At 43.9% G+C, this 12,699-nt stretch overlaps 1 protein-coding gene across 11 annotated transcripts in view; it reads left to right on the top strand.

Moving 5' to 3' along the window:
* The window catches only part of CYFIP2 (cytoplasmic FMR1 interacting protein 2), a 148,657-nt gene that overhangs the window by 69,027 nt on the left and 66,931 nt on the right, over nucleotides 1–12,699 (top strand). For all 11 annotated transcript variants that reach the window (XR_014830982.1, XR_014830983.1, XM_021076694.2 and 8 more), the window contains 5 exons: nucleotides 1,122–1,278; nucleotides 1,798–1,894; nucleotides 4,878–4,954; nucleotides 7,672–7,780; nucleotides 9,886–10,005. Coding sequence is in view for 9 of the 11 variants with exons in the window: in XM_021076694.2 (XP_020932353.1) it covers nucleotides 1,122–1,278; nucleotides 1,798–1,894; nucleotides 4,878–4,954; nucleotides 7,672–7,780; nucleotides 9,886–10,005 (560 nt within the window). In the remaining 2 variants the exon portion in view is untranslated. The remainder of the gene's footprint in view (nucleotides 1–1,121; nucleotides 1,279–1,797; nucleotides 1,895–4,877; nucleotides 4,955–7,671; nucleotides 7,781–9,885; nucleotides 10,006–12,699) is intronic.

The following is a 12,699-nucleotide window of genomic DNA, read 5'->3' as shown; positions in this document are numbered from 1 at the left end:
CAGTGAAACCTGGGAAAGGCCAAGCTCACTCCAGCTCTTCTCACTTAGCTAAATGTGGTAGATCCTTGTGGCTAATTCGTTATGAGGTCCTTAGTAAAGGGGGATCAAAACAGGTGACACGGAGTTCACATTGTGGCTCAGAGGTAATGAACCCGATTAGTATCCATGAGGATGCCGGTTTGATTCCTGGCTTTGCTCAGTGGGTTAAGGATCTGACATTGCCATGAGCTGTGGTGCAGGTGGCAGGTACAACTCGACTCTGGCATTGCTTTGGCTGTGGTGTAGGCTGGCAGCTGTAGTTCTGATTTGACCCCTAGCCTGGGAACTTCCATATGCTGCAGGTGTGACCCTAAAAGAAAAAAAAAAAAAAAAAAAAAAAAAAAAGCAGGTGATAATTGCAGACCCACCTAGGGGCCAGTTCAGCCTTTTGCTATAAAGTGGCAGATCTGAACCAATTAATGCCTGTTGCTCCTAGCAGAGGGGGCTCCTGGGCTGCACCTGGGTCCTGTGTCCCCCGCCCCATTTCTCCGGTTGGTAGGATGTGTGTGCAGGTGGGTTGGGGAATGAAGTGGAGCAAGAGCAGCATCCCAGGGTCCTGGGACAATGTCTCTCGGTATTGAAAAGAGTGATCTGAAACAGTCTACCCTTCTCCAGGAGAGCAGCCTGGGAAGGGCCCTGGAGGCCTCTGAGCAGGAAGCAATCCAGAATTACCACACATAAGGGTCCATGAAGCTGCAGTCCAGTTAGAAGGGGACACCCATGGATCTGTCTTGACACTTAGAGCAGATGCACTTTGACACTTAGTTGGCATGTTCAGGATGGCTTTGTAAGGGCATGGTGGAAACTTTCAGAACATCTAAAGCTCTAAAACATCTCTGCCCACCTCATCCCCCTACCCCTGCACTGCCACTGTCTCTGAAGCTTAACAAACACTGTCTTGTCAATAGACGTTAGACTGGCCTTTAAGTTCAGCAGAGTGGGACCTACTGATCAAGTCATATTCAGGGTACCTGCTTGGTACCTAGCACAGTGAGAGAAAAATAAAGTTTAAAAAAATAAGAATTAAGGTCTTCTGGTGCTTCTGATGTGTAACCCAAGGCTGTTTTCCCTCATGCTTCCAGAAGCCCTGCAGCAGTGTTGCGACCTCTCCCAGCTCTGGTTCCGAGAATTCTTCCTGGAGTTAACCATGGGCCGGCGGATCCAGTTCCCTATTGAGATGTCCATGCCCTGGATTCTCACAGACCATATCCTGGAAACCAAAGAACCTTCCATGATGGAGTAAGAGGCAGGGTTGGGCCAGCATGTTCCTGGTGTGCAGGTGGAGGACAGCCTGTGCCCCAGGGAACCCTGTTCTTTCCAGAACTTTCCAGGAGAGGCAGTGTGCCCCACCCAGGATCAGGTCACACCAGATGTGACTCAGCCCTGCAGATAGGTTCAGAAGTCCCACTTGCCCTTCCTAGGCTTTGTCAGTCTCATAACAGCCACGCTGGGAAGACGATCATCTCAGGGAATCAGGAAGCTAATGTTTTGAACAGCCACCAGATTTCTCTTAGTCCCAGACTGAATTTTCTCAGGCCTTGCATTTATGGACATTCATGGCTTTTGATTTCTGTGAGCAGACTGTTAAGTAAGTCATTACAGAGTGATGCTGCAAACCTTGTAGCATGCTGAAAGGGTCTGTTTTTCCTACCTCTGAGTTTGTTCACCCAGCTTTTCATATTTCCTGAACAAGTTGAAATCTGCCTGCTGTAAGCGAGATCATTAGTAAGCTACCTGCCATGGTTTTTCCCTCTTCAGGTACGTCCTCTACCCATTGGATCTGTACAACGACAGCGCCTACTATGCTCTGACCAAGTTTAAGAAGCAGTTCCTGTACGATGAGATCGAAGCTGAGGCAAGTGACTGCTTCTCCTTTTGTTTTCATGATCTTGTTCCAAGACGCTGCACTTTTCCGATCTCTAGCTGTGGGCACAAAGTCGGGGGGTCTTAGTCCGTTCTGGCTGCTGTAACAAAATGCCATGGTCTGTGGGCTTATAAACAACAGGAATGTATTTCTCACAGTTCTGGAGGCTGGGAGTCTGAGATCGGGGTGTCCGCATGGCCAAGGGGAGGCCCATCTCATGGGTCCCAGACTTCTCGTTGTGTCCCCATATGTTGGATGGGGCCAGAGAGCTCTCTGGATCTTTTTTCAGAACAGCCCCAATCCCATTCATGAAGCTCCCATCCTTATGATTTCATCACCTCCCAAAGGACCCGCCTCCTAATTCCATCGCCTTTGGGGGTGGGGTGGTCAGATTTTAACATAAGAATTTTGGAGGGACACAAACATTCAGACCATAGCGTGGGGGATCAGTGACTTGCTCTGGAGACAGATCTTTATAAACATTGTGATCAACCAAAGGGACCTACAGGAGGATGGCGGAATTTCTTTTTCAAATGTTAAGGGTTGGCATTTGATGGAACTGCATGGGTAAAGGTAATTTTCTAATGGGTTTTTGCAGTTGGATTACTTGGCTAATAATAATAACAACAGTAATACTACCTATTTTTATTATATATTTACCATCTGCCAGGCACAATACTAAGCACTTTATGAACATTTTAAATAATCTTCATGATAACTTAAAGAAGTGTATGCTACTATTTATTTTACAGATAATAAATCTGAGACTGGGTGTAGTCAGGTAGGATTATCCCAACATCATGCCACTTAGAGAGTCACATCCTAGCACTGGTAGGACTGAAATAGCCATCCTCTTACCTATGAAGCCATTCAATGGTCAGTCAGTGGCTTTATTTCTGTAATAGTCAGGAAAGGCTAGGTTATGCTGCAGTAACAATCACACATTCTTCGTAGTTTTAAACTAAAGGTTCACTTTACCATTATGGGTTGGCTGCGGGCTCTGTTCCATGTAGTCTTGAAGCTGGGACCCATCTGGGATGTTAACTGGTTGCCATGGCAGGAGGAAGTGTCAGGATGAATTGTACTCTGATACTTAAAGCTTCCACCTGTGAAGTGAGACATGTCATTGGTCAAAGCAAGTTGCATGGCCATGCCTCCTTTCAAAGAGGAGTGAGGAAGGGCAAGCCTACCATGGACCTGCAAGGACCAGAAACAGGAAATCAACAGCACTAATGACTGTGATATATCTTAGTTTTGTCATCTGGAAATTGGAATGAGAGTCTCTGGTCCACTTAAGTACATGGGGTCATATAAACATAGAATGAGTCCAGTTGTCATACACGTATAAGGCATTCTTATAAAGGAAAGATGTGAATGCTTTAGGATAAACATTAATACCAAATTAGTTTGAAAGTGTATGTATTTCAGTGATGGGCTAGTAGACAGGCTGCTTTCTTTCTAAATCTTCAGTTGCCATGGGAGTTGAAAACCTTGACGGACCCTAATGCAAATCCATCCTCTTTGTCTCCTGAGCAATGCACAGACTTAGGAAGGAAGATCAATTGTAGACAAGTTAATTGACTACATCTCAGCTTCAACAAGTCCATTCATTTTCTGATAAAATTTTAGATAGTCACGTTCTCCAATAGACTGAAAACAAAAAATATAGAGTCTCAGGTGTCCAAGTGACTTTTTAAAAATAAATGTAATAAAAGCATACAGACAAGCCCTGGGTAACATTGGAGGCCATGGGGCTGAAGTATAAATGGAAACACTCCCCCCCACCCCCCGCCCGCGCTCATGGCCTGCCCCCTTTCTCTTCCCATCTTCAGACTCTGTTCTGAAGGGCCTCTGTGTGGGTACCCAAGCTTTGTCTCCCACCCCTGCCATGAACAATGTCCCCTCAGCCAAGCCCAGGCCCTAGTGTTGCCCACAGGTGCCGTGCAGCCCACCCTCAGGAATGAACCCAGGGAAGAGCGCACAGAGGCCCTGGAAGGGGCTGAGGCTATTCGGGCAAGAACATGCAAAACTCGGTCTAGAAGGGGAGCTTGAGGTGGGCACCCCTATCTGGACCCTTTGGGTTCTTTGTCTGGAGGAGGGCCCCCTGGGACCGCTGAAGCTCAAGGTCCAGGGCAGAGGCCTTGGTTACCTGTATATAAGGACAGTGCTGCACACAACACTGTGTTTGCATGTTCAGGATAACACTTTGGGTGTAAAATAAAAGATATGAAAGGTCTTTGAATAAAGAGTTAACCCCATGGAGCTGGGAGTTTGGTACGAAAAGAATCAATCACCAGTCTATTTCCTTTGAAGTTAGACTGCTACCTACTGGAATCACAGCCCATCTCTTTAACATCCTGCCTTCAGCCATTCCCTGCTCTTGCCATCACTGGAAGATTTACTTTCCATCCTCTCTATCAGAGGTGACCTTTTCCTCACCTGAGCATCATATTCTGCCACCAACATGACAAAACACTGAAAAGGCAAGACAGTCTCTTGTTCATTAAGAACCAAAGATTTTTAGCAAACCATTTTAAAATTTCCAATCACCATCAACTTCTTTGTTTGCAAAGCAAGGTAAAATAAAATGAAAAGAAAAGATAAGAGAGTAGTCTATTGGCAGAAATGAGGAGGCTGGTTTGTGTAATTGCAGGATGTGAAGCCCTGTCTGTGGTCCCCCCGGGCAGGTGGCAGGCTCCTCCTAACAGAGAGGAGGGGACCAGTCAGGAGGGAAGTTCCTCAGAAGCTTTTTGAATTTTGCCTTCTCTGTGCCTAGTTGAGGACCTTGAGAGCAAGGGGCTAGACTTCTCAAACATACTTGGCCACAGTATATTCTTTTTTTTTTTTTTCTTCAAAGCATCTTGCTCCGTAACATGCTGCAGGCAGCCTTACCCATCTGCCCTCTTCAGTTCTTCAAGTTTCTTTAATAAAGCCAGATAGTCACCATTGACATTTTCTGCTCCCTCTTCACCAGGTGAACCTGTGTTTTGATCAGTTTGTCTACAAGCTGGCGGACCAGATCTTTGCTTACTACAAAGCCATGGCTGGCAGGTACGAGAGCCCCAGGGCTGTGTGCGGCAAACCTTCCTAATATTGCTACCTGCAAGACAAGCTTCTCTCTTGCAAAACCTCCCTTCTTCTGGAGCATCTAAGGAAATCTGAGGGATTCCATGGGCCAGTTGGGTGCTAGAATGTAGAAGAAAGAAAAATAGGCAGCTCACGTGCTACAGTGAAATGACTCATGGAGCTTACAGTCTAGTGAGGAAACAGACATTACTAAAAAATCTAATGAATACACAGCAATGGGGAGATTCCTATGAAGGAAAGTTAGTAGAATTTATGAATTAGTCTTTGGGGTGGGTAACTGGAAAGGCTATCCTGAGAAAGTAATATCTAAAGTTGATAGGTGTTGAGAAAAACTAGGTGAAGAATAGGATAGGAAATTGCAGACAAAAGAAACTACTTGTGCAAAATCCCCTGTGGCAGAAGCATTGTAGTAATAACATGCCTGCTCCTACTTCACAGGGATGTAGAGAGGATTAATGTGAATTAGTCCATGTAAATGTCTCACTTGCAGACGAGGCAGGCTGCATGGAAAGCAGGGCCCAAGTTTGCAGCCTGTAGGCATTTATCCGAGGAGAAATGGAATGCCATGGGATGGTTTCCAAAGTATGACAATGACTTGATTTGATTTTTATTTTCAAAAGTTTGAACTTTTGAAAACATTACGATGTAGAGAATGGATTAGAGATAAGCAAGAATGGATGTGTGAAGGCCAGATAGGAGGCCAGGGAAGAAGTCTGGCAAGAGGCATAGCAAGTGTTACAGGCTCATTGGTATTTTCAGTATGGGTTGATTTAGACCTCTGAGAATTCCTGGGTTCAAGGAACCCATGAGAGTACTGGTCAAGATAAACAACTCTCTCTCTCTCTCTCTCTACACACACACACACACACACACACACACACACACACACACACACACAGTCAAGATAAACAACTCTCTCTCGCTCTCTCTCTATACACACACACACGCACGCACGCACGCACGCAAGCACATAGTATTTCCCTTCTTATTGGAAATTCAAATGGTACAAGCCAGTGATTTCAAGGATTGTTACTTATTTTTTTCTTTCTACAGTAAATATTTGCTTCATTTTGCTTCCAACAGCTGGAGTTGCACTGATGTATTTCAGAAAGGGGCTGGTATGCAGGTGTTCAAGAGTCTGTTAACACAGAATGTGCATTAAATGAAGTGAATGGCTCTTAATGATGGAAAGCAGAGAAAGCATATACTTAGGGATTCAGCGAAAGCTCTGAGGATACAGCCTTCCACAAGGAGTCACTTCCGGAGTATCTGGATTGAATTGCATGTTTTTCTAACAGTGATCTGGGCTTTCAGCTTCCCTAAGACCATGCTCCTGTCAAATATGCTGGCCCAGTGTCTGTGTAAACCGACTCAGATTTGTCAAACCCTGGGTCCTCCGTGTTTAGTTTACAGAATATCCTTATCTGAAACGGAACCCTTAATCTAAACCCCGCTCTGTAAGCTCTGTGGCTTATCAAAAGTGTGGGAAGGTGGGGGAGACTGAAAGAGGTTGGGAAGAGTCAGAGAAAACACAGGAGGGAGCAGATGATCTAGATCGATGCTGTCCGTCAGAAATATAACACAACCACAAAGGTAGTCCATTACATCCAAAATACTATAATTTCAACATCAGTAAAAAATTATTAGAAGGATCATTTTCCTGTTCTTCCCTATGTCTTCAAACTCTAGTGCATATTTGCACTAATAGCACATCTCAGCCTGGACCTGCCGCACTTCAGGTGCTCAGTCGGCTCACCTGGGGAGGGGTTGCTGTGATGAACAGTGTAGATTTAGATGATGTCTGTTTTCTGCTTAAAACCTTTCAATGGCTTCAGTTACATCTGCAAAACATCTAACCTCTTTATTGTGGTTTATGCCGTCCCACATGTCCTGGCTACTGGACAAATTCTGTAAATTCATTTCTGCACCATGCTCCCCAGCATATCCTGCCCTAAGTCTAGGCTGGCCATCTTTTGTTTTTCTACCCATACCAAGCTAATCGTGCCCGCGAGATTCTTCTTCCAGCTCTTTCCATTTTTAGCATTTAGATCTCTGTCCCCCAGAACCTCTTCAGAGAGACTTTCCTGACCTCCTCGCACCAAGTGATCCTGTTTCCTTCTTTCGGAGCTCTTACCACTCAGCAGTCCGGGTCTCGGTGTGAATGATGATAAGAGTACATCTAATGCACAGGGCTGCTGTGAGATTAAAAATGACTGTGTGCGCGTGTGTATGTGGAAGCCTGGTGTGCTGTAAACACTATGCAGATATTCACTGTTGTCTGAAATTATTTTATCCCTCTGCTTATTTGCGTATTGTCAGTCTTTCTTCACTGGAATGTAAGCTCCATAAGAACAGGAACTTTGCATCCTCAATACCTAGAATGTTTCCTGGGATGTTACTAAGCAGGCCCTCAATTGCTTTTACGGTAAATGAATAAAAGGGAAAAAGCAGCTCACTGTCTGTGTTGCCTGTCTTTAACTTAGACATTCCATTTCACATATTGAGCTTGTTTGGCTGGGGAAAAAAATGTGAAGACTATGCTCTAGAGCAGAAAAAAATAATTTTAAAGTACGGAAGATACTTCCTAAGTAGATCCCATGGTTTGAAATACACGTGGCTAAGTGATTAAACACCATTCACTGTCATGTTTACTGGCCTTATTTCACTTTTATCCCTTACAGTGTCCTGTTGGATAAACGTTTTAGAGCTGAATGTAAGAATTATGGAGTCATCATTCCATACCCACCATCCAACCGCTATGAAACACTGCTGAAACAGAGACATGTCCAGGTATGGTGACAGAGATGGAGGGGGCTGCAGAGAGTAGCTGTGAGGTTAGCCTAGGGATCAGAAATCAGGACTGTATACCATTTGCCCTGACTATTGCCCTCAGCATCTTGTACTCAAGAGGCACTGGGCTTCCTTTGGTTCAAGTTCTAGGCCTTTCAGCCCATCTGTCACTCACTTCTGATAAGTAATGGCCTTTGTCTTCCTGTTGTAAGCTGTAGCCCACCTTCTTTAGTCAGGTCACATTCAGAAATGGGTACATATATCCTGAATAGGGCCCACTATGGTTTGCTATTGTGGAATTAGTCTCTGTTAACATTTGACCCCAGATGTAGCAAAGATGTTGCCAGGAGCTCAGAAACATATCCCTGATTAAAAATGTTAACATGAGCCGGGCGGAAAAAACAAGAGATGCTCCACCAGACCTGGTACCCTACTCCCAAGCTAGGCTGTCAGCCAAACAATGGTGAGATGACCTTTATGCTGTGACCTCTCTGTGCTTCTTCTGTGGATCATGTACTTGTGGAGGAGATTGGGGGGAAGGGGAGCAGGGTTGAGGCTGAGAACATGCTCTGAATAAAAGGAGAGGATTTATCCTGGAAAGCTTGGATATTCCCACTGCCATCAGAAATCCAAGGAGGAGTTCCTGTCATGGCTCAGTGGTTAACGAATCTGACCAGGAGCCATGAGGTTGTAGGTTCATTCCCTGGCTTCACTCAGTGGGTTAAGGATCCGGCCTTGCCATGAGCTGTGGTGTAGTTCGCAGATTAGACTCGGATCCTGTGTTGCTGTGGCTCTGGTGTAGGCCAGCAGCTACAGCTCCAATTAGACCCCTAGCCTGGGAAGGTCCATATGCCGCGGGTGTGGCCCTAGAAAAGACAAAAAAAAAAAAAAAAGAAAAGAAATCCAAGAGAAATGGAGAATTGGAAGAGGAAAAAACGTTTTCACCTCTGCCAACAGCAAGGGCTCTAAGAGAGCGTTACCTTTAGCCTCTCAGAGGTAACAGCTGTCAGTTATCACTGCAGCTGGAATTAGCCACAGGACGTTAATCCTGAGCGCTTTGGGTGCACATGAGATGGCTCTAAGCAGACTTAGTCAGTTGGTAGAAAATCTCTCTCAAAAGGAAGCACAAAAAAATTAAATAGTTAAGAATGATCCTTGGGTACCTAGCAAGTGAAATGCTTGCAGTAGGCACTCAGTAAATGGTTACTGCTATCTACATAGCATCTGCAGTAATGCCCGCATATACCCTGGGAATTATCCTGAGCTATATTTTCCATCATGTAATCAGCCCTTCTCCTCATGCTTTTCAATGCATCCCCATAAAGGCACGCGGTAGGCCCTTGCTGGGGAAACTTCTGCTCTATGGTGACAGTGAATTGGGACACAGGATGGATGCAGGAAGAACCTCAGGGCTAAATTCAGGATGTTGGCATCACCCAGGGTGCCAGAGCTTGTCCTGAACCTCTTCCTACAGTCTGAATGAATCCTATTTTTTCTCTACTTTTTATATTTCAAACCTACAGGGTAGTTTAAAGAATAACGCAATAAACACCCATATATATAGACTTTAGAACCAGATTCATGATTAGTCATGTTTTACCACATTTGCTTCATCTTCTTTTTCTTTCGTATGTGTTTTTCTCTCTCATGAATATATGAACTAACATAACATGGTAAATTCAGCATACTCCAATATAAAACAAAATAAATGAAAGTAAGGTGTTTTAAAAAGGAGTAGTAAATGTACTGTAAATACATATAGAATTTATGAAAACATTTTGTATAAACCATACATTAAAAAATACATTTTAACATACATACTTTTTTCTTATCCATGTAAGAGTAAGTTACAGACATCAGGACACTTTACTCCTGAGACCTTAGTACATATCTCCAAAGAACAAGGATAATCTCTCATTGAATTGTCATAGAGTTAGCATACTCGGGAAATTTAACAGTTCTTTTTTCTCTATTGAGTCCCTATTTGTCCTATCATGTTCTTTATACTCTTAGTCCAATTTCCTTTCAGTGCCTTGCATTTAGTTGTTGGGTGCCTGTGCAAATCTTAAGTCACCTGTCTCTCTCTGTTTCTGCCCTCCCTGCAGCTGTTGGGTAGATCAATTGACTTGAACAGACTCATTACCCAGCGCATCTCAGCCGCCATGTATAAATCCTTGGATCAGGCCATCAGCCGCTTTGAAAGTGAGGACCTGACCTCCATTGTGGTAAGAGACAGGGCATTGGGAGTTCTGCTCAGAGACTCCTCAGGCCAGAAGCCTCATTGGAGATTGTTGTTAGCCTAGAACTCAGCAAGTTAGAGGGAACCAGTGAGCCTCTTTCCCATCTGAATGAGCAGGGGAAAGAGACTTAAAAAGTAACCTTAGGAGTTCTCATCGTGGCTCAGTGGTTAAGAAATCCGACTAGGAACCATGAGATTGTGAGTTCGATCCCTGGCTCCCTGGCCTCACTAAGTTGGTTAAGGATCCAGCGTTGCCATGATCTGTGGTGTAGGTCACATATGCGGCTCGGATCCCGAGTTGCCATGGCTCTGGTGTAGGCCTACGACTACAGCTCAGATTACACCCCTAGCCTGGGAACCTCCATATGCCATATGCTGCAGGTGCAGCCCCAGAAAAGACAAAAAAGAAAGAAAAAAAGTAACCTTATTCTCCTGACTGCCTACAGAGCGAGAGTGGAAGGGGATTTTGCATTCTCTAAATATGGCCAGCCCTTGGGCACTGTTGCCTGTCCTTTAGGAGTCTACCCATCCAGCAATAGCTGGGTGGTCCTAAGAGAGTAGGGAAGGTTGCCTAACAGGCTTGGCTTCATGGCTCTGCAGTAATATGGAGCCCAGAAAGGCCCTTGATTGGTTTAATGCTCTGCTGTTGCCATCTTCAAATTCCTAATAATTTTTTAACAAGGGTCCCCACATTTTTTTCCTTTTTTGGCTGCATGGCATATAGAATTTCCCAGGCCAGGGATTGTATCTGAGCTGCAGCTGCAGCCTATGCCACAGGGATCAAACCCATGCCTCTGTAGCAACCCGAGCTGCTGCAGTCGGACCCTTAACCCTCTGTGCCACAGTGGGATCTCCATCCCACATTTTCATTTTGTTCTAGGACTTGCAAATTATATAGTTGTTCCTGATGCACAAGCATGGATTTATTCCTTCTTTTATTAACCAGCAATTTGAACTATTCTTGGCTAATTCCCTCCAAGAATTAGAATAAACTTGATTGATCAGTCTTTAGGTGAATCAAAGAAAGATTTTAATATTTCAAAAGAAGATGAGTAGAAGGAATGAGAGAAATAGAAAATCACCATTAGTACACCACAGTAATAATGGCTGCAGGAAAGATCCAGCAGCAGATGCTAAAATTAATAGGCAGAAATTAAAGAAGAGTATTTTAGGCTTCCTCTTATTATGAGGTTCCTAGAGTAGTCAAATTTATAGAGGCAGAAAGTGGAATGGTGGTTGCCAGGGACTAGGGAGTTAGTGTTTAATGCATACAAAGGTTCAGATGAGGAAGTTTTACAAGTTCTGTAGGTGGATGGTTGTGATGGTGGCACAACTATGTGAATGTGCCTAAAGCCACAGAATTGTGCATTTAAAAATATTTAAAATGGTGAATTTTATATGTATTTTACCAGAATTTAAAAATCAGCCACAAATTTAAAAAAAATTCTCTAAAAAAGAAACAGGATACTTGTATAGTCTCAAACTATCTCCTTCAATCATTCATTATTTTCCAAGGGAAGAATAGTAACTTTATAAGAGGGAAACCTGGCAGACATCATCTCAAACAAGCCCTGAAGTTTCATATCGCCAGGAATAAGATGTATTCATATATCCTCTGATATGTATGAAAAATGCAAAAGGCACAGTCTCAATCTTATCATGAAAATAGATCAGATAAGCCCAAATCAAATGGCATTCAGAAACAAAGAGTGCTTTTCAAAAGTGCCCAGAAACATAAAAGACAAAGAGATACTGGAAACTGTTTTGCAGTTGAAAAAGACTAAGGAGACATGACAGCTCCATGCAATGTGGGATTCTGGATTGAATCCTAAAATGGGGAGAAAAAAAAAAAAAAGACCTTTGTGGAAAAACTGAGGACATCTGAATAAGGTCTGTCATTTAGTTCATAGAATGGTACCAACATTCTCTTCCTACTATAGATAATTACACTATGATAATGTAAGATGTTAACTTTGGAGACTCTGGGTCAGGAACATACTAGAGCTCTGCAGTATTCACAGCTTTTCTGCCCATCAAAAATTATTTCAAAATAAAAAGTATTTTTTTAATGGACAAAATGGGTTTTCTTTCTTTCTTTTTTTTTTTTTTTTTTTTGAAAAAGGTGACTAGGAACAAGGACTCTAGTGTCCAAAAGACAGTGGGGTCCCAGTCCTGGCCCTGCCATTTACTGGCTGGGACTTTGGGTGAGTTGCTTACCTGGTACTACAAACCTGTACTACAATGGAGGAAATGCTAGAACCCACCTCATGGCATTGTTGTAAGGATGAAATGAAATATTGCCTGGAAAGAGCTTTGCAGAGCTCCTCGCACCTGATGGAAAAGAGCTAATGAAGAAAGAGAGAAACAGACATTTTGAGCTGCAGATGAAATGCTCTCAGGGTGGATTCTCAGCAGCATTTCCTAAGAGGACTTGACCCAGCTGCCCACCTAAGCCCTGGGTCACTGACTTGGAGAGACTATGTTTGATTGAGCACAAGTCTATCTGGGAGATTGGCTTAAGAAATGTTTTTATGGGAGCTCCCTTCATGGTGCAGTGGAAATGAATCCAACTAGTACCCATGAGGACTCGGGTTCGATTGTGGGTCAGCGACCCGGCATTGCCATGAGCTGTGGTGTAGGTTGCAGATGCAGCTCGGATCTGGCATTGCCATGGCTGAGG

The sequence above is a fragment of the Sus scrofa genome, chromosome 16 (genome assembly GCF_054392235.1).
Source record: "Sus scrofa isolate SSC_HxYL_T2T_F1_AM1 chromosome 16, Sscrofa_HxYL_maternal_Yorkshire_Landrace_v2.0, whole genome shotgun sequence".
Taxonomy (NCBI): Eukaryota; Metazoa; Chordata; class Mammalia; order Artiodactyla; family Suidae; genus Sus; species Sus scrofa.
This window is presented reverse-complemented; position numbering and strand designations above follow the sequence as displayed.